Source organism: Daphnia pulicaria, chromosome 1, assembly GCF_021234035.1.
Source record: "Daphnia pulicaria isolate SC F1-1A chromosome 1, SC_F0-13Bv2, whole genome shotgun sequence".
Lineage (NCBI taxonomy): Eukaryota > Metazoa > Arthropoda > Branchiopoda > Diplostraca > Daphniidae > Daphnia > Daphnia pulicaria.
Genome location: NC_060913.1, coordinates 3,513,179 through 3,535,312, shown reverse-complemented (window position 1 = coordinate 3,535,312; position 22,134 = coordinate 3,513,179). Strand labels below are relative to the sequence as shown.

Here is a 22,134-nt window from a genome sequence, read left to right as displayed (position 1 = left end):
GCAACGTATACATGTAGTGAGGATTTGTGTGTGTGTGTGTGTCTCTCTCCCTGCTGTACACCCCATCTCATCTTCTTCGCCCGCTCCTGAGAGAACGCCTCTCTCCCTCAGTCTCTTTCTCTCTCTCTTCTCTTCTCTCCACTCTATATCCAACAATTTGATTCCACTCAGATAAACAGTGTTTCTGCTGTATATATATATTTATATACGGTAGATATATATATATACATACAAGAAAGATATACAAGAAACAAGAGTGTAGATCTAGTGTAAATACATTTGAGACGGGAAGCCTGCTGGAGATCGATATTTATCCAGCGGTGCTATATAGATCGCCGTGTACGAGGTACGTAGTACATAGTATACTGCAGCTAGACTACATAAATGTACCGCATAAATACTGGATATTGTGCGCATCAAGTGCACGTAGAAAAGGTGGAATAAGAAACACCCCAAACCGCAAATTTCTGGCATTGAAACTAGACTATGTGGTATATGAGTGTTGGCAAAGTGTTGGGTTGCTGGCGTCACCCGATCAGCCAGTTTTTATTTTATTTAACTTTTTTGTGAACAACAACTCTTATATCTAATTCTGACATGTAGCCTATATACGACGTGGGCCACGTTTGAGACTAGCATTTGTTTTTATATAGGAATAACTTGGGCCAACATGTACACACAAAGTAGGAGTGTCGGTATATTCCCGTAAAGAGTAATGGTTCGTGAAGTCCAGAAGCAGCTCTAGTCCAGCAGCCGGCCCGCCTGTCTCTTCCATTTCTGGTTCGTGAGAGGTTTGGTGAACCGCAGATGCAGGGAGCGGATCCGTTTCGTGATTAATTTAATGCTCGTCGAGCGGGAGGGAGACCAATGAATATAGTATATATAGGCTACCTCGACGCAAAATTTGTTTTCAATGACACGTAGAGCTATATAAGCTCCCTTTTCCCTCTCATTACCTTTTCCATCAGCCATTTTCAAAAATAAGGGATTCTAGTCAAACTTAAAGTTTCTGTGCCTCGTCTCCGGCAAGTGCTGCGGGACACACAAGTGCAAATGGTGGATGATAGAGAGAGAGAGAGAGAGAGAAAGAAAGAATGGAAAGAAAGAAAAAACAATTTAATGGCAGCGTATTGAATCAGCGACGAATTAGAAAACCTTCTGTTGCGCAAACGGCAGCGACTGAAAGGAGCGATTGCAATTTCGGAGGGGACAAAAACTGACAATCGACAAATGCGTTTAGATAGAAGATCGACACACAAAAGGGTAGCACTTGTTGGACGATGATTTGAAATAGCGCCATGTTGGCCATCGTCAGTTCTTCAACACTCCAACAGCGGACCAGAGGGTCTGACTGAGAGCTGGACAAAAAAAAATATCTATAAAAAATTAAAAAAGAAAAAGGGGAAAAAGGCAAAGAGGTCGGCGCGCGAGCACAGCAAGTCTGTCCGAAAAGGGCACCCCCGTCGAGGCGGCAAAATGAGAACATTTGTCGCTTGCTTGCCTTCGACTGCTATGGGGCAATAAGCGCCCAGCCATTCGACCCATACACAGTTGGTGACAGCCCCCAAAGTATTGTTTGACTGATAGACAACAAGGACACATCGCCAGCATCCCCCCACGACTCCACTCGTCGGCCGAACCCCCCTCATCTTCTTCATCTCTCCAGCACTATCTCTCTACACTACAAGTTCGGCTTCAGCACCTCGGGCCCAATTGGGTTTGCTAACCAACTTGGAACCCTTTTCTTTCTTTTTTTTCCCGGACTGGAACTTTGTCAGTCTGTACATGGAAAAGTCTAACAGCGTTTTTCGGTGCCGTATGTCAACTGTATTTGCGCGTGAAAAAAGAACTCGACAAACGCCCCTCGTCTGAATATGGCCAACCCCTCACTAGCTCGCCCCTTTTTTTCGCTCTGGTCTTCCGCTGTTGCTGCTGATGGTGATGGTGAGCTGGTGTTGTGTGTACACCCCATATCTTCTTCCTCTTGGGTAATGCGTTTCTTTTTGGGAGGAAGAACGAGGAACCCTTTGTTCCACCGACAAGCCCGATATCTTCAAGTCCCATCTATCAACGTTTTGAGTCGTGCGCGCTTAAACCTCTCTCTCCCTTTTTCTCTTTATTTTTCTTCTTTTTTCCTTTGGCCTCTCGCTCTATCCCCAATGCATTTTCTAGCCAGATTGGAACTATGCCCCTCGTCTCTACCACCCTAAACCCCCGAGCTGCCCCCGCAGTGTATACAAAGAAAAAGAAAAAAAACTTTTTTTTTGTGTGGTGGAGGGTCTGCCGATCGTGAAATGATATGCAAATGAAAAAGGACAAAAAAAAAACAACATTCAGGATGCAGCGCGCGGGGAACACACGCAATATTTATGTATCGATCAGCAGACTGGCTCTGTATAGCACGAGAGCCAAGTTGGGCAACATGGTCGGCAGTAGGCGTCTCGCACGTCACCCAGTTCTATTTGAAAGCTGAGAAAACGCAAAAGACAAAATGAGAAACTATAACGGAAGGCAACACCGCCAACGGTTCACTTTTACACGCATATGAACGATGAGTACTTAGGTGATGGCTGATCTTTTTATTTTTATTTCATTTCGAAACAGTCTATGATTTAACAGTCGCTATAACTTATACGGTAAATACTGCGCCATATCAGACCAGAATAATAAAGAACAAACGAGGATCGCAATATTGACGACATTATATTGGTGAATGATTACTCATGTCGATCTTTGTTTGAAAGAGTTGCGCTTAACATTTTGGGAAGGCACTTCCCTGTTTATAGTGTCTACTAGTTAATTTCTAAAGTCTGTAAAATAAATGATGGGCCTAAGAAAAGCTATGGATCACTGATTCACTGACATTTATTTTCCAGAGACGAGCGGGGGTCAGTTGATTCTTTATGATGTCTAATTGGCCACAAAGTATATGGTGCGCTCGGTTGTCTGAACTCTGAAATGGGAGGGGTGCAACAGCAGCCAGCGAGTTTGCTGTTTGCTTGTTTCGATGGGAGAGCGACGTCCATTAATTAGGTTAGGTGGTCCCCATCAGGTCTTTCACACAAATCCTGTCCTGTCTTTCTTCATTCCTCTTTTCTAGCCTATAGACTTGACTTATCCTGCTATATACATAAATACACATAAATATACATTTACCTACGTACAAATAGACACTTCTAATACCGACAGGTACCGTTTTTTCTTTTTTTAACTCGGAGGGTCTGTGTGTGTGTGGTTGCATAGGCCGACAAGAGAAAAAAACAAATGGTGCCCTTTAATTCACCGTGGCTTTTTTTTATTTTATTTTTTGTTCTTCTCCCCCCTCGGTTGCGTTCGGTTCTACTCCACAAATCTTCGTGTAATATTCCGCCTTCTTCCTCCCGTCCATCCGACCATCTGTATTGCAGCTACAACTCGGTCGGAAAACGTCGGAAAATATATAAGGGATGGAATTTCGGTGTTTTCGAAACGCCCGAGAAAAACGAACGAATAGGAGAGAGAGAGAGAGAGAGAGGGGGCAAATCATATATGGGAGACGATGAGGAAAAAAAAGGAAAACAACAACAACAACAACATCAAGGTGGTTGGTTATATAGGAGAAGAATAGCCTAACACGACTCTTTTGGTGGCGGCGAAAATGAACCTTCATTATCGTTTACTAAGCCATCTTCTCTGATGGGATTACTTTGAGGTTTTCCACTGCTGCATGGGGCTGCATGGGGCTGCTGCTATGATAGTGGGGACGAGCACAGGGAGGAGGAAAGAGGCGGGCGTCGGAGCAGCACGCAGGTGTGAATACGTCGGTCTTGCACGCGAGCTCTTGGCGTGTCAACAAGGGCCAGGGGGGCCGTACTCAAAGAAAGGGGCGGAGTCACATACATCTCAGGCTCCTGAGTCGCTGACTACCAAAAACAACGTTGGATCTTGGATGGGGCCTCTCTTTTGCCACTCGGCGGCCACTTTCTTTTCACGGCATTTTTTTTTGTTTTTTCTTCTTCTTCCTAAAACACTACATGTTTTCACATTATTATATATTTCAAAGAAATACCAAATTATGTTTAAAAAATAATAATAAATAATCATGAAATGAAAGTCAAATAGTCAACAATCAAAGACGACTAAACGAACTATTTATTTCCTTTCTTGTGACAATTCTGTATAAACTTTTCTATATGTACAATAATATCGTCGGCCAGCCGGGTTCTTTTTTTTTCTTCATCTTCTGTTCTCTTTTGTTTTTCTCTTTTGGGGGAGAGCTCAACCGCACGACATTTGACATCAATAAAGAGAGAGAGAGAGAGAGAGAGAAACTCGTGTGGACAAGAACGTATGATGGGAAGAGGTAATGATTGTAAAAAAGGAGCTGTACAGAGAGATTGACGACTGGTAGAGTCAACCCATACAGCTCCAAATGTTATATCCTATCAGGTTGATCAGCAACGTGTCACTTTTACACTCTGAATTATTTGTGTTTGACGATGCCCTTTTGAAAACAAGAAATTACACACATCACATTGCGTTCATCAATAGATAGGGGGAGGGGGGGGGTGGGAGGAGTTACAGTTTTAGATCCACCGAGTTGGGTATTTTTTTGTTTTTACTGTATAAGTGTGTGGGTCTAGCACAAGAGACATTCTTGCACATAACAAACGCTCATCGATTCAATAAGAAAAAGAAGAAATTCAAATTGAAAGAAAATGATAATTAATAATCAATAATCAAAAAGGGGGAAAATAACAGAGAAAAATTAGATGACAGGGGAAAAAAAGAAACAACTGATATCAATCAACTAAACTTACAGAAACTTAACCACGACCTGTTTTGTTTTTTTTTCCTCTTCCTCTTCATAAGTTATTACGTGAAATGTTTCGGTTTTATCGCAGTCTCAAAGATGAGACGTGATCAACCGAATCCCAACGAAAAAAATGATGCAAACAGGCCAAAAACATCTACAATATCTAATTCGTTCAACGGTTTTCTTTCTTTCTTTCTTTTTTTGTCGTGCGGCTTTTGGTTGAAAACAAACAAAACCTCTCGAGATATTCCAATGACGGAGCGCTCACTTTTCTTATTTCTGAGAACTGGCTCGCTCAGCAGACTTGGCTTTTTTCTATACCCATGACAATACATCGTAAAGTTGAATCATCCAAATAAGGAAGAAGAGAGGGGGGGGATACACACTTTGACGCTAATGATTGCGCAATGTGCTGTAATCACACGCATCTATATAACACTGTATAGCATCACCTACGGAAAGAAAAAGAAAAAACACAACAACACAAAAGAATTTTTCCACTCTCTTTTGTTTTCATCTTTTTTTCTTCTTCTCTGCTGCTCTTTTTTTACCAGCGCCCAGCGTGTCGTCATGGCGACGACGATCCTCTGGAGCGTCTCTCTACTTGCTGATCCTAGACGAACGCCTTCACGCCCACAGAAGTGATGAACTGACTAAAGTCACCAGACGAGACCCTCGTTCATTTGCTGATGCTCCGCAAAGTTTCCCGAACCTAAACACCAGGACAAATGGAAGAAGAAACTATTGGTTAATACAAAATTAAGTGCTATCGTGTTTCGATAAAGATTTGATTTCTTTTTCTTTTTTTAAGAATTCGTCAAAGTCAAGAAATGTTGTGGGTTTTGTACCTCCAGGCATGAAGTCTGGACTTGAGCGCTGCGAGATCAGGTCGTTGGGTGTCAGATATTGAGTCGGGTCGCCCATTTGTCCAAATTCGCCACCTCCCATCCCCGACGAGGGATCCATGACGTTGCCCATTCCTATTTGAAAAAAATAGAAAAAATAGAAAAATGGAAGAAAAGATATTGGTTAGCTGTACTTTTCAATGTCAGAGGAAATCAAATATTGATATGACAGTCGGGGTTTTTTTCCGTTAGAAAAAAAAATGTTTCCGAGGTGCTTATATAACTGTGAACTATATTGACGGGTATTGTGCGGTTTGACCGGTATTGTCCGTCTTGTACAATAGCCAAGAGCCGGAAAACCGGCTTCATTGGCATGCGGCTGGGCTCGTTGGGGGATATGTGTGTAGTTTGACGTTGGTTGGAGTCATATGGTGCATGAATAACTCTCTTGTGGGAATAATAACAAGCAACACAAGCAACGAGTGACAAATGACATTATTGGTCAGACTCAGAAGCAGAAGCTTTGATAGGCGATTTGCTCGGATGTCGTTTGAAGTAATAAGGTCGCGCCCTTGTCTACTCCGGCTGTCTAGGCCTCTCTCTCTCTCTCTATGGTCTATGCACGATCGAGTGCTTACTGACACACTCGACGCAACGACATGGAGTGAGCTATATGTGCATACAGTTACACACCAACCGCACACGATGAATGGAAGACAACAATATTCCACTTCTAGGCCGCCGTGGCATGTCGCATGCCGCTCTCTTATATATATGGTTTGTGTCAACCGTATAGACGTACATAGTGGGCCAGGCAGGAGGGACGGCCTTTCCCCGCGCTCAGCCTGCGCTGCACCGCTGCATCTGTCACCCATTCAAAAGTGGCCCAAAACCGAAGCCGGTTAGAAAAGTCAACAGCTTGAACTGTGCAGTCAACTCAATACACCAACCCGAGGGAAAAACCTATTTGATATTTTTTTTCTCTTTTTTATTTTCCTTTTTGATTCACCACCCTTCTTTCCCTCTTTTCTCTGATGTTGAGCAACCAAAAAGCTTATATTTCCTCTCCCTCTTTCTGCCCTCCCCTCCTCCTAAAAGTCTAGATGATGTTGCTGCACGTATCGAAAAGAAAAGGAGGGAACTTAATCCCTCTTGTGCCAAACATATATATATATATACAGGAGGGAAAAGCTATGGGGAAGTATGAAAGCTATCGGTACCGTCCAACAGTCTCCTTTTGATCTCGCCCTGCTGTCTGTTATCTCTGACGGACAGACAGGCGGATGAGGGCCGTGTGCGCCGCGCAGCACAGCACAGCACAGCAACCGGCTTTACTCTCTCCTTCGCTATCATCCTCTCCGGTCTCTCAGCTATAGAGAGACGAGCAGAGAGAGAGAGGAAAGCATCCAGCTCGAGTCTAGGATATAAGCCGGCAACCAACTCGACCGGATATTCGGGAATGTTTTCAAATCTTTCGGAAATCCTATTATTTCTGGTAGACCAGAATCACACTCGTCTAGCTATAGATCTATGACGGGGGCCACTCAGATATTCGATTCTATACAATGTACACATTTTTTTTCCACCATCAAAAGCGACAAAAACGAAAAGACTTTCCTGTGTGACCTGGTATGATGATGAACATGTTCTGTATGTTGGTCTGTGTATGCGCTCAGTTGATATCAAGTGTGTCTACTGCATAGATACTTTATGTATATAGTTTTGGCCTACTGCGCTAACATTATAGTTCCGTTGTTTGCTTGAAAATAATCTTAAAGAAACCACGATAAATGACAATTTTTTTTTACTCGTAAAAAAAAGTTGCGCAAATGCTTATTTTATCCTCTTCTTTGTCATACAGCCTCAACCCAGAAAGACTATGTAACTCGGCGGCGAGCGTCTTCTTCTATCCCTTTTCTTTCATAACTTTATTCTATGATCCTATCAAAGACCGCTAAACTATAAAAGAAAAATGTTTTTGAGTTAAATTGGAGGGCTATCTCAAATTTATGTTCTTCTATGCTTTAGGTGAATATATTTCCATGTTTTAGGTCATTTTATTCCAAGTTAGAGGTTGATTTTGGCCATGAACGTCCAATATTTCTTACAATTTACAAGAAAGCTACCCGGAAAGACCTATGCACTAGGTTGCCGCAATGAGCAGGCCTGGTGCGGTCTGACTCTATGTATGTAACATCATCGGTGGGATTGACTCGTGTCCGCGTATAAACTGTTTGCGCTGCACATATACCGAGGGGGTGGGGGGTCACTGCTGCTTGGAAGAAGAAGACGAACTTATGTGCACTTTGTTTACTCAAGTCGCCTGCCCTGCAGCTTCCTCTGGATCCGCTTGACAACTGGGCGACGAGTGTCGTTCAACCGAGTATTTGCCAACAGAACCCGCGGTGGCCTGACAGATCGAATTACCGCATATACTACCAGTCCTAGTCCTCGTTCCACATCCAGACAAATGATGGGCTATAAACTGACGTCTACTGCCAAGGCAAAAGGGATTAGAAGCGATGGGTCACTATATACCGAGAAAAGTTTGAGTTTTCAACCAATACTCGAATTATTTTTGGTTCTAATTCTAATTATTTCTGCCTTTATTGTGAATAATACAAAAAAAAAAAAAAAAAACAGATCCCGGATGATGAATTTGGCTAAAAGAATTGTGAATCAGATATTCACATTGCTGTGCCGCTGTGCCACAAAATATTTGAATCTGCAGTGATATCCGTATTGAAAGTAAAAGGCGAATGCATAGGAAATCGGGCGGGGTGGATGATTCGTTGTTACAGACCACCAAACGCGATCAAGTGTCTGTGCTGTGCCTAGACTTTATGTGTAGACCTGACCTGTCGGATCGTATTTCACGCTCGCCCACGCATTATTCGATGCCCCAAGAAATTTCTATAGTTCATCTGCTTCGGAAATTTTGGTTAACTCGGCGCCCATCTTGGCCGGGATCTACTTATGCGTAAAATTCCGAGTCAAATTTCAGTTTTGATTTAAAAAAAAAAGAGATTCTTATAGCGCGACGGAGAATAAATAAATTCCAGTCGAAAAGAAGGCCAACTAGCGGATAGTTCCCAACTACTAACTAACGGATAGTTGCCTTTACAATCCAAGTAAAGACAAGAGAAATGACAAGTTCGTCGTTCCGACTCGTTTGCCATCGTGACGAAAACTCATTACATCATTAATACATTCCATCTTTTATTTATCATTTAGACTTGAGCATCTTTTACTATTACGGGTCATACGGCACCAAAAGTTCTCTAAAATCAACTATAGATATTGGAGGGCGAAAAAACCTTGAAGTCGATTCGATACGGGCATTTGAATGTTACACATTTTGTTTCCCTTTTTTTTCCCGTGTGACCGTGTCCACTCGGATTGTTTCTCGGTGTTTTATGTGAACGTTAGTCTAATAAGACAGAGGACTTGGGTTGGCTAGTCTACAGGAGGGAGGAGATGCTTGGCCATCACCAGCACAGCTCTTTTTGTTTTTTCATTTTTTCTTTCTTAGAGAAGGAACTTGAATGTTGAGTGTGACTTACCAGGTCCACCGCCAAAAGGTGCGTTTCCAGCTGTTCCTTGAGCTCCTGCACCGGGGGGTGCCCCAGGTCCTCCTTGTGAGGATGGCGGGGGTGGAGGCGGAGGCGGATGGGGTCCACCGAAGAAGTCACCAAACGGAGGGTTGGGGTGATGCTGCAGCGGGTGAGGCGGTCCGTGCGAATGCAGACCGAAATGGGGATGAGGACCTCCAGGTGCTCCGCCGTAAGCGAAATCGGCCGCGTATTTCGGATCGAAATAAGGGTTGAATCCGCCCACCACCCCGGAGCCGTCGTCCATTCCGGGGCTCACCGGGAAGCCTCGCAGTTTTCGCGAGGCTCCAAAGTACGGCCTGAGGCCCATTGAAGTCAGCTGTTTCAACCGGCGCTCCTTTGACCGTTTGTTCTGAAACCACACCTATTATACACAGAGCACAGCCCAACGGCGCAAACCAATGTTGACAGAGCGTTAATACAACCAGCAATCCCCATAAGTCCATACAGCTGAATCCCTTTTCCAAACATCATATCAACAATATTATTTGCATACATCACTCGTTTCGAATATCAAATGCCTATAAAAAAGATGTACCTATTTCATTCATAAATAGGTACACTCTTTGATTGGCCAATGATTTCGAATGGGATCATTGCTGACAGAGTCATTGACGTGATATATAGAGTTGATTGTTATATTAGAGTTGACAGAGACATCTACTGTACTGTAGATAGTTTCATTTTGATGGCAGTTATTGAGGGCTGGGCACGAGCGTTGCGTGCGGTCTAAATAGTCTGGATACTGACCTGGATGACACGCATAGGAAGGCCGGTCTCCTTGGCCAGCTGCTCTCGAATGTGCCTCGTTGGCTTAGGCGTCTGCGAGAACGCGTTCTTCAGGATCTCCAGCTGTTTGGCTTTGATGGTGGTGCGCGGGCCGCGCCGCTTCGACCCCGCTCCGCCCTCGTCCGGCGATTTCGATTCGGACGGGTTGTCACTTCGGCTCTCGCCTTCTCCGTCACCATCAACCGAGCCTATACAATAGAACCAAAATATTTATAAAAAATCAAATAATGAGACGATTCTCCTTGCGTCTTATTTCTCTCTCTGATTGATCGGATTGATCCACTCGCAACTCTTTTAGCTATAAATAATGAAACGATTGAGTGAAGGCGTTGGTGCACCTTCTGAGTCGTTGCCGTCCTTGTCGTCGATGGTGTTGGAGGGTGTCGAAGGCCGCTGGGTTTTGATGACGATGCCATCGGAGGAGGGTGGTGGCGCTATGATCAGGCCCTGCGTCATGGGAGTCAGCGGTCGATTGGGCGAGGGCATCGTTAAGCTGCTGGCGCCGCTGCTGCTCAGCACGCTCACAGGACAATGATGGTTGTGATTGTTGTTGTTGGCTTCTTTCTCGATGGAGAGCGAGATGGAGAGAGTTTCGTCGTCGTCGTCATCCGAGGCCGAATTCAGCAGCAGCTCTATATTCATGCAAATCCAAAAGCGAATTTATTTCTCAGTCATTTAGAATTTAGACTGCGTGATCTTCCATTCCACATCCACCCGTCCCCCCGTCCCCCATCCCCCCGTCCCCGTGCAGCAGTGCATGTCAATCAAGTTGCCAACAAAAGAAGCTGCAGACGCCGTATCGATTCAGTTGGAAATTTAGGACCGACGTCTCGGCTGGGCCTTAGATTATATATAGGTATCAACTCTATATTTAAGCTTTGATATCTAGACGCCTACGTCGCATTTATAGACGCCCATATACATCCAACACACGCACTCGCTTAACTGTTTTTTAGCTATTAGACGATAACGCTTTAAAGCCAGCCGTCAAAACTTGTTAATCCAAAAACTGATTTGACTCGATTCTTTAGTCAAGTCTCGACACCCAACAGTTATGCAAGCAATGACGTCTTAAATCCTATAGCGCGACCCGATTGATCCATTTTTAACTACAGTTATAGAATTTGATCTTGTGGACTGTCTGACCCATGCACCCAGCAGTCGGTCATCCGTCCAAACTAGCCAAGACTAACAAACATTTATTTTCCTATAGAGTTTTACCAGTCTATATAAACGTAGATACAAGTAGTATTCTGTATATAGATGATGAATCCACAAGCCAACAAAAGAAGAAGAAGAATAAAAAAAAAGCCATTGTCAGTGTGGTATAGAAGAAAGAAAACTCGAAGGGGGGGGGGGAGGGAGAGTCGGCAAAAAGGGAGGGCAGAAAAAGGGAGGAGAACAAGAGGAGAAAAGGAGAGAGGGAGGGGAAAGGGGGAGGGTCAAAGTTCACAATGATGGACGCATGTCAGCCCAGCAGGAGGTCACTGTTGAAGTCCTGTTGTCGGCGCACGGTCATCTTTTCGTTATTTTTTTTCTTCTTCTTCTGTCTCTCTCCCCCCCACCTTCTGTGCTGTCTCTCTCTCTCTCTCTCTCTCTCTCAAGATGAAATAAGGAAAGAAGAAGAAGAAACAAGACAAACGAAAAGGAAATCAAACTCTAAAATATATATTATAAGCGAGCGCGGCTCTGTTTCAAAAGCCGTTTCGAAAGCCCCCCGATTTTCGCTTGAACAATAACACGCCAACGTAGATATGGGACTCGTATGGTCCGCTGACTATTGCCTCTCATGATTTCGATGATTTCCACGTCAACAACATATCAAAGACAGCACGGAGTGGAGAGTATTATTATTATTATACGGGTCTTTAGACTTGTTTTTCTTTTTCTTACATAGGCCTATATTATACATATGTGACTAGACACGACTTGATCTTCCATACAGCAGAATGTTTGGTGTACGCCCAGACAAAGTCTTGGCCGTCTTGGCCGTCGCACGTTGAAAGAAATTCTTACAAACGTGTTTTCTTTTTTCTTTCAGGAGATGTAAGGGATGTAATGCAGTGTTACATGCTGTTGTCCCATCAGCAGGTAGTCATAACGACCTGCTCACCCATATGTATAGAGATAGACCCACAGATCTTTTGACAGAAACAACATCTACTCCTGCATGTATTACATCGTGTTCACGTCGAGAATGGTGGTCGCCTTTTTTTTCTTTTGCCCCGTCTTAGTCTGTGTGGAAGAAGCTCTTGATGGTGTTTCCCTTGTTCATTTGCATCGAGGAATTCATGCCGTCTCCCCCCCCCCCCCTTTTTAAACTTTCTTTTGTTGGACCAAAGTCAAAAGCAAACAAGATTCATAGCCATTATTCTCCTATAGTGTTTGAAAAAGAACAAAAGGCGATAATTTGGGAGTGCATTGAGCCACGCTATATTCACGGGTTAGAAGGAAATAGACGGACTTTTTGAGGCACAGAACCACGAGAACCAGTGTAAAAATGTAAAAATCTCAATTGGGGGATTTGGTGTGGTAAATAAGCGACGGCTTCCGCGCTGTCGGCCTATATCTCTACAATACACAACCCTTATGTACATTCTGTTTCGAATTTCCAACATTTTCTTCTGAAATTTTCTACAAAGGGAGTTTGTCAATAATTACACGTCTTACCTATTTGCATATATTATACACATCAACTATAGCGCTAGCTTGGGCCTTGTCTCGGATGGATGTATATAATTCCAATGGAGAAAATCAAAATGTCTATACGTGTGGTCATTGGAGCGCGTTCATTTCTTATTAACGCGTTGCGTTCGACTGTTATAGGCCGCTGTTTAAAGGGTGTCATGATTAAGTCAGAGAGATTCGTGTCTTTTCGGTCGAGCGAGCTGATGTCGTTCGGCCGTGGTGAGGTAGAATGCTGGTGTATAGTAGAAGACTAGAAGTAGACCTAATATGCGTTGCAGAGCAGTTTGTCAAGTCCTAATTTGCCCACCTCCCCGTAGCTCCAAAGTAGGCTTATGACTTTTTCATGAAGTGGGACCGCAAACCATTTATTTATCTAGATACAGCTCATTGTGCACACCGCCCGCCAGTTTTCATGCTACGCTCTGTCCCGTGTTGTGTACAGACTCAATCTTTTGTTGGCTGTCGCCGGCCCTACGTGGTTATTCGAGGGAGGAACCAGGGGGGTTGACGGTTGTCGGTCGGGTCGGGACTCGGGAAATGTTAGAATGGCATAAGGCGAGGGTGAGTGGCGTAACTGGCGTATATACACCGCTGCTGCGAAGGCTACGACACACACACAAAAAAAGAGGGTTGGTCGCCTATACAGTGAGGTCAAAGGTCGCAATGCTAAAATATTCAGCCACGTGCCAAAGGGCGTTGGAAGAGGGGCTGGTGGAGCGGGAGGGGGGTGCATTGAGAACAACTTGGTGTTGTGGAGCGGCCCTACTATATATTGCTCGTACATGTCCCTCCCTAAAGTCCCTATCGCATACTGACAGCTAGTGTATACTGCTGTTGAATGCGATTGTGTTCGAATTGTATAAGTATAAGAAACCGATTTGGGCGTAGCTTATATGCGGCTAACTCGCTCCCTCCCTATGTATATGCTATGGCTTCGTGCTTCGATAACATCGTCGATTACATCTACTATAAGGGACTCGATCGACCTATCTGTAGGGGCTACCGAAAACAAAACAAAACAAAACAAAGCCAAAGCCAAAAAATCCAAATCAAACCAAAACCAAAACAAAACCAAAAAAACTAGGGTTATTTATAAATCTGGCAACGAATATCCGTTTGTTGCCCACGCTATCCACGAATATAGAACCGATATAATTATTCAGGTTGGAAACTTGTGTGTGGAACTTTTAAGTTCGACTTTTCCCATGAGAGGATTTCTCGTGAACGACGGAATGATTTCTAGATATAACTAATATAACTGAATAGGATTAGGAGTCTATAGGACTGACTGCCATGTGGAAAATGGTCGAATGTTCCAAAGGTATTGTGGCAATTGTTTATTCAAATGGATGGCGGAGGCAGCAGCTGGAACGAAGCTGTGTTATGAACCCGAGAGATGATTATGCCCACGGTAGAGACACGGTTGGAAATGGCAGCACAATGGGAGACCAAAGGCAAAAAGGCATAAGAGAGCTAGCCCAGTGGTGGCTATAGAATGGGGAGACGGGAGAAAGACCAGCACAGCGAATAGGCAATAGCATATAACAATAGACAAAGAAAAGGACGACCATCAAAAAGAAAGAAAAAGAAGAAAGAAAAACCTGTGGTCCCTTCGTCCCTTCTCTCTGTTCTCTCCTCATGTTCAGTTTCTTTTTTCCCGAAGGAAGATGATCGCTGCATGTTGTCACGGCACGAAACACCGTTGACCTCCGACCTGCGGCCACTTGTCGCCCAGCATGGCACAGACAAGAGCAACCCGTCGGCTTGCTGCTGTTGGCTGCCCTCTTTGGCTCCTATATTTTCTATTCCATATTCTATATGTGCAGTATAGTCAATTTTGGAATAACAGATATCATAGGCGCCGCTCGATCTAGCTGCTCAATACGCCAACGCCTGGCGTTCTCACAAACTGGTTGCTGCTTTCATTTCATCCCAAGCAACATAAAAGTAGAATAAGAATAATAATACTGTGCATGCGTGAATATTTATTCATCATAATAGTTCTCTGGTGCAAAGACAAACAGGGAACGCCGATCGACTTGGGGCAATGAGAGCCAAGAATACGGGAGCAATGAACATTCATTCTTGTCCACTGGCAGCAGTATACACCTACTTAGCGTGACCAATCACCAAGGTTACATTCCTCACGGCAGTGTTCGAATTGACTACTTCAATGCGTCCTAGCTATATAGACACTGTCTACAGGCTACGCTATACAGTCAACGGTAATTGGAAACCGGCCAGTTCACTACAGAGCTGGGCGCATATACGTATGTCAAAGGCAAAAAAGCCGACCGCGCTGGACCGTCCTCCTACCAAACCATCCATCTTTTTCAGTATTTGGTTCGGTTTGACCCTTTTTTTGTCGTTTCCACTTGATTCTTATAGCTCGTTGGCCGACGTCTGCCGTGATGCATAGGGCGGAAACTGGTGCACACAACCTGCCGTCTGCCAGACGTTTTAGGCCGCGGATTATTCGTTTTTCACCGATTCGACGGCAACTTCACTTTGGCAAATAATGAGTTCAAATTATAAATGTAAAAATTGTCAACAGAACTGAAAACATTTGTTCTCTTCTTCTAAGAATATTTTTAGATATTATATACATGCGAGTCCCTTTCGCTTTCCTGAAATTCCCATTTTCCTTCTTCGTCTATGTATAGTCTTAAACGAATTCATTTTCTCATGAGTCTCCCAGCCCAAAGCCTTTATTCACATGGCTTTATTCCTCTCTTGTTTTCCCTTTTCTTTTACTTCTTTCTATTTTTTTTTTGTTTTTCTTTCCTGAAGAAATTAACCTGAGGACTGCTGGAGAGATGTAAAGAGGCTTGAAAGGGGGATTTTTCTTTTGTCTATCGACTGCTGTCGAGTTGAGATTCAGAGTAAACTGCAGCAGTTGCATGAGATGATGAGTTTGGGGCTCTTACTTATTCGCTTCTTAGTTCTTACCCTCAACTTCTCCCTATCTTCCTCACTTTTTGAGAACTCTGAAAAAAAAAAGAAAGGAAAAATCATCGCTTGCTGTAGATATATACTCCCGCTTCTTCTTCTTCTTCTTCTTCTTCTTCTTGCTGTTTCCAAGGTGGAGAGCAGCGGGGGGGTTTCGACTGGCCGTGGCCACTTTGCTAGTCGCGGTCGGGGGTCTTGTATCTACCCCGGTCCTATATACGGACCCGTCGGTATACACAACAGACTCTCGTCGGGCTCGGCTCTCTCCGGTCAATGTTTGACCCCTCTCCGTGGCCCCGTCAGCAGCAGCCAACCGCCGACCAAGCCAGACTCTCATGATGTACAGTGTTACCCGCCAAAGAATACCATCTCTTTGACCTCCCTTTTTTCTTCTTCTTCTTCTATTTCTTTTTTTTTTCTTTTTCTTTTTGGTTTCCTTTTTTTTTCTTCCCCCCTTTTTCTTGTTTTTCCCCTTGTTTCTTCACTCGGAAGAAAGTTATCATCAGCATAGTTTCTCCTGTGCCAGCCAAGAAAAGTTACCATCAAAACAAGCGAATCGTTTTGAATACTGTCTTCCATCATCGTCGATGATTCATACACTGGTGTACGAGGCTTAGCTTAGGAAAAAAATAAAAAAAAATAAAAAAACAAATTATACGAGTCTCCCTTCATAGGGGATCCAGAAGGGAATATAGTGAACGCGCTAGAAGAAACTCGACACCTTCAGATGCTGCGCATCTCGACCCCGGAATTGTCTTTCATTGACACGCTATCCATCTCTTTTGTTTCAAACGTTCTTTAGAATATGCTGCCGTTGGAGTTTCTCCCAATGTTTCTCCCTCAAAGCAGCAGGAGATTAAAACAAAACCACTCGAATTCAACTCCCATTCGTATCTCCAAGAAACCGAAGCAGTTCATAAATAACCTAAATCAGTTATTTTATCCGTTCTTTAGTTTAGTCGAACGTGGCGATGTTTCGTCTTTTATGATATGCTATATTGTACCACGATAGCACAACAGTAGCTAACATTATATGTTCTGACAGAGGTCTTTTCGCAACTCTACGCGACTAGGCTCATTTACCTCCGACTTCCGAGACATAAAAACAAAAGGAAAGTGAATTAAATCAAGTCTTTTGAACGTTATGTCAATTTTTTGAGGCAAGTTCTAGATAGCACGAAAGTCGATGCAGGTGAAACGAATAAAAGACGGCCAGCAACAGTTTAAAAAAGAAAATAAAAATCTAAAGAATGCTATGTACTTCAACGTATTTTTGTAACAAAAGCACACTCACTGTCGGCTTTCGGCACGTGAAGCCTTTAAAATAGTAACAAACAAGATCCACCCAACAACTGCTGCCCCACTGCAACGGCACCATTACATGGCATATTCGATTCACCATCCCACAGGGTTTTCGTTATTATTCACCGTCACAATACGCGCATTTTTTTCACCTTTTCTATTCACCTATGGCATCAATAAAACATGCATTTATGCACGTTAAATTGTGATTCTAGAACAACGCTGCTTTCGATTTTCGATCCTTTTGGATTTCTCTTATAGTCGCAACTACAAGCGGTTCAGATACAATGGGGGTGAGGTAAAATTAACGTTGCTTGAGAAGATACATGAACACCACCAAGTTTTACCAGACACATTTTATGACGGCAGCTAGTTATGGTTTTTTCTTAGCCCAATAAAATGTTCGACCGAGCTTTGCAATCTTGGAATAAAAAAAATTAACCTTTATTCTTTAAGGGGTTCAACTCTTTACACCTTGAAATAGCGACGGTGGCCATACGCTGCTAACGTTTATGTAATACATTCCATACTACGAAATTTGGCTTTCTACGCTTTTGTCTTGATACCCCGGCGCAAGTCATTTCTTGCTGGTGAATGCACAGCACACAACCCACCACACACACACACACACACACACACACACACACACACACACACACACACACACACAAAAAAACAACAAGACAAAACGGGCCAGACTTGATCGGAGAAAAAAAAAATATTAAGGGAGAATGAAAACAGGAGATAAAAGAAACAGAAGAACAGAAAAAAGAGGGGCAGAAGTATGTTGCAGCTTCAGCATTTGAGGGCTTCCCGAAAAGCGCAGCGGGTCGCCTTTGTAATGGGCAGACTTTTGCTATGTGATGGTGGATCAAATATCCTGTGCTTCGTTAAACCCACCTCGCCACGATGCTTAAGCATTTTTTTCACATCTCGAAAAATATTTTACACAATATACTATACAGCGCCAGGTATTTCTGTCGGTGAACAAAATACTAATGCATGGTGAGCGACAGAGTAATACGAAATCATCCAAAGAAAATTTTTTACACTTCGTCTCATAAATTTTTCGTTGGTTTTTGTTTAAAACTGTGCCCCGGATTTTCAATCGTTTCTCACTTGCTGATACAATTTTTATACTTTATTAACTAGAATTGCACTAAGTTTAATCGGTACTAACTCGTAAAGGGAGCTTTCTAAAGGTAAAGTAGATGGCGTCAAAACGGAAAAGTTAAAACTTGAAAACAAGAGAACTCAGATAGCAGCAGGTTAGACAAATAGTAAACTACTTGGTGCTGAACGCGGTTGAAGTTAAACCCATCTTCATCAGCCCTCCCACAAATAGGCGATGAGAGGGAGGTTATATTCGCTGGATGACGCTCAGCCGTGTGAATAATAACAGCTTGTCAACAACAGAAAAGAGTTTAGAGTGAGGGGGTTAAAAATCGATTTTGTCCTGCAGCACACATATATGTACTACAATTATAAGGTGAGACTAAGTACACTGTATGGTCTCGTCCATATTTTTATTTTATTTTTTTACCCTCCTGGCTTCTTTCACAATTTGACCTGTGTTTCGTTGTTATTCCATCATCTGGACACCCTCTTCCAACCCCCAACTTATACAGTAGATCAAGGGAAAGTGCACCTGCCAATCAGCATTTTCGCAGAGAAGGTACCGTGTCAATATTATTCGGAAGCGATACATAAAAAAAAAACGAGTGAAACAGTTGTGTCAATCGAAACACAAGCGAAATGAAAGTTCCAGGTACCAGCAGTTGGGACCATGTGTTGTGGAAATTTAGACACTTGCAACGCATAACTAAAAACCTTGTCCACGCTTGTCCACTTGAGTTTAAGTATGATTCGAATGTGCACTGTTATCCCAACGTACATGAGCCAATAGTTCGATGAAAAATAAATGAATGGTTGCTTACCAGGAGCAGCTTTTCCTCGGATAAAATCCTCCTTGCAGAGGAAACGGGCATCGTCAAGAAGGTAGAGTTCTTCTCCGGTAGATAACTGTCGCCGACACAGAGCGCAGGTGAAGCATCGTAGGTGGTAAACTTTATCTCGGGCCTTTCTCACCAAATCCGTCGGTGAGAGACCCTGGCCGCAACCACCACACTTTGTACCGTACCTCCTAATAATCAAATGCAGGTATGTTTTAACAAAACAATCAAACAGCAAAACGAAACATTAGCCAAAATAAATGCAGCGATTTTATTGTGACCCGCATGTGTTTAATATGAAAACCCTAACTCTTGAACCATAAATGGGTAAAATAGTAAATATAAAAATCGAAAAGTTGCTAGTGTTTTCATGGTCAGATTCTGTCATCGAAGATTTGCTATTAATGATTCTGTTTGCTATGCACGCAAAAATCAGCATAAATGCGAATCTAATAAACTATTGGAAGGTATACATTCTTTCCAGCAAAGAACTTTGCATCAAATCCCAAAATAAATTGCGATAGTGATATACAAGTATCCGTGTAACATAAGCCTCTTGACTCTTGTCAACTAATTTCTTTTTATTATTTTCAGGCCTAAAGAGGACGTCGTATGAATATTTATTTACGGTATACTCTATGAGATCTGGAAAACAATTAGGCTACTGACGGGTCTTAATACCCCAAATAGATAGAGTGTAGTATCATATTCAAATGCTAGATGAAGTTATTCTAATTCGGCGTTCCGTAATAAGCGAATGCTTTTTTTAGGCCGACAATTTTTCAGCATGGGGATTGAGAGACAAGACTTTCATCGTTTAAGGCTATGTTCAAAATTCATCCAATTTTATGCTTGTGTAGAAAGGAAATCTTTTATATCGTGTAAAAAAAGACATAAAACTAAAACATATTTGGAAAGAACGAAGGATTTTACATAATAGTGCAACGCTATATAGCGGACAAAACGGAAAAGGTGATTTAACATAGCGATTAATGAAACGTGACGTTCCAGAACCTTGTGTCGGATCTCATTACGCTAGGACTGCAATGGATTGGAGTCAAGTTGCACATCAACCGACAAGGGTTTCCCTCAGCCTTATTCTTGTTCGTACTATTAGATACAAAGTGACACTGCATGACTGCAGCGTTTTTATCTCAGTCGCAAATTTGATTTGTGCTTTCTCGATCAACTCATTAACGGAATGCAAAGAAAGTGATGATAATAATAATGCCTGAATTTAGCGCGTTTGGACTGGGATTCTCGTTTTGTGATTTAACAACCTATTTTTAAATATTTAGCTGTTTAGTTTACCTAAAAAAGTCGGTTCTGCAGTACAGTTTTCCATCTCTGGAGAAGCAGCGTTCCGCAAGAATATTGCGGCAATCGGCACATCGAACACACTCGGCGTGCCACGTACGATCCAAAACAGTTAGAAGAAACTTGTCCAAAATGGCTCGATCACAACCAGCGCACGTCATGATCATCTTGAATGTTTTTCGTTCTCTCCTTTGTGAGCCGGCAACAATGCCTATAATCACGCGATGCTTGCTGCACGTGTGAATAATGACGACTTCAAGATGGGCCAGTAACCATTCAATCCTCTCTCGAAAAGATGAAAATTCGACTGTGAGAGTTCTCTCTGAGAGAGTTCTTCCACACTGTAGCACTGTTCTTCAAATATCTCACGGCGTTTAAATTTTCAAATCAAAGCAAATCGCACCTATGAACGCAGCAATACTGACGAAACTGGGCGCAAGTATTGTCTAGCCACATGCACTGATCGAGACCGTTGTCGATTGACTACAGTCTACCAGCACACATACAGTGTTTGTTGTCCTTGGTGCTCTTCGACACAAGCTCCGCCCTTCTCCCATTCTCAGACACGCCTCATTCAACGATCGCACGAAGGGCTTCTGCAGTGATGGTAGAAGACCGGGCGGAGTTAAATTCCGTCTATTCCGAAAACAGCCATTCAGGCCAACGACGGCATGTGATTGGCTCAAACGTGGGAGGAGGCAACTGTAGGCGTAGGCGTCATACTTTTATTCCTAGTCTTCCTGTGTAACGGTGTCTCGGCCCCTCGGCCGCATCCCCTTGGCACTGATTTACAAGAAGAAAGAAATGTTTCTCACACCATCAGTTCTGACTTATTTTCTCTAGTCCACAAAGTGATAGCTGTAGGAAAGGAGATGAAACATCGCAATGCTTCGTAAGCGCGCATCAGAGGGAGCTCAACCATGTTTTTCTTTTGCGAAGAGCGTCGCTCCTTGCGTGTAGCACATTTGGTTAGAATTAATTTCAGTTCGCATACATTTTAGATTTTACTCAAATAAACAACTCACACGTACGTCCTATACGCAAACAGAACCTACTTGTTGTACCTTATGACTGCTACACACAAAAATGGAAGTTAAAGGGAACTGGGATGTCCAATAGTGTACTGATTGATTTTTCACCCAAGGTGGCGTTTGCTAATTACTCCCGTTTTCATCACTATGTAATAATATTGAATGAGGGTTATTTCTTAAGGTTAATATGAAGTATTATTTCATGGTTGATTGCTATAGCAACACTTCCAACGAGAATCTAAATTATACTATCTGTGCGTACTACCGCTACTACTGAATAAGGCCGATTAACAACCCAATCCATATATTCATTATTTAGCGGTACAGATCTAGATTTTAAAATGTTTTATCTTGTGTAAAACTACTTTTAGGAATACAAATGTAAGTCAATGAAAGAAAAATGTTTCTTTAAAATAAAAACAAGTCTTTTTATATGTAATAGTAATTCATTCTAATTATTAAGCAGTCATTTGAACAAACCTATTATACGGAGAGCATTTATAAGGAAATTCTAAGTGGCTGACCACATTTGTGGTTTGCAGGTTCTTATTTTTATATTGATTTTTTTTGTTTAGTATTCAATTGCAATATTTTATAATCATAATGTTGAACTTATCAATTCATACAAATTCCATCTAGATTACGCAGTAAGTTTAGCTGTGAACTAATACTTCTTTACTTTTGATGTTGGTATTTGGTAAACCACTATGTGATAAAACAGGATGGATTATCATTATAGTATATCCTCTATTAACCTAACGGATATGTTCCTTTGTAAAATCTAGCTATTTGTTAAGGAATTTCAAAATCATTTAGGAATAAAAGGCAAGTTTCAATTTAAATACTAAGAAGTTT

At 42.6% G+C, this 22,134-nt stretch overlaps 1 protein-coding gene across 1 annotated transcript; it reads right to left on the bottom strand.

Moving 5' to 3' along the window:
- Positions 1–4,113: 4,113 nt before the first annotated feature.
- Positions 4,114–20,720, bottom strand: LOC124326216 (LIM/homeobox protein Lhx5-like). Its single transcript, XM_046784932.1, has 7 exons — positions 20,243–20,720; positions 18,917–19,122; positions 10,379–10,672; positions 10,002–10,228; positions 9,204–9,615; positions 5,644–5,775; positions 4,114–5,507 (listed from the first exon to the last, which is right to left on the bottom strand). The coding sequence occupies exons 1-7, from the start codon at positions 20,413–20,415 to the stop codon at positions 5,455–5,457; spliced, it is 1,497 nt and encodes a 498-aa protein (XP_046640888.1). The 5' UTR covers positions 20,416–20,720; the 3' UTR covers positions 4,114–5,454.
- Positions 20,721–22,134: the final 1,414 nt, after the last annotated feature.

What these genes read in the sequence shown, in the direction of transcription:
- LOC124326216 (XM_046784932.1), bottom strand. Translation starts at nt 20,415, where the DNA reads ATGATCATGACGTGCGCTGGTTGTGATCGAGCCATTTTGGACAAGTTT. An exon ending in TGCAGAACCGACTTTTTTAG is followed by an intron (nt 19,123 to 20,242) that starts GTAAACTAAACA and finishes TTTGATTATTAG; the next exon opens with GAGGTACGGTACAAAGTGTG. An exon ending in TTCCTATGCGTGTCATCCAG is followed by an intron (nt 9,616 to 10,001) that starts GTCAGTATCCAG and finishes TGTGTATAATAG; the next exon opens with GTGTGGTTTCAGAACAAACG.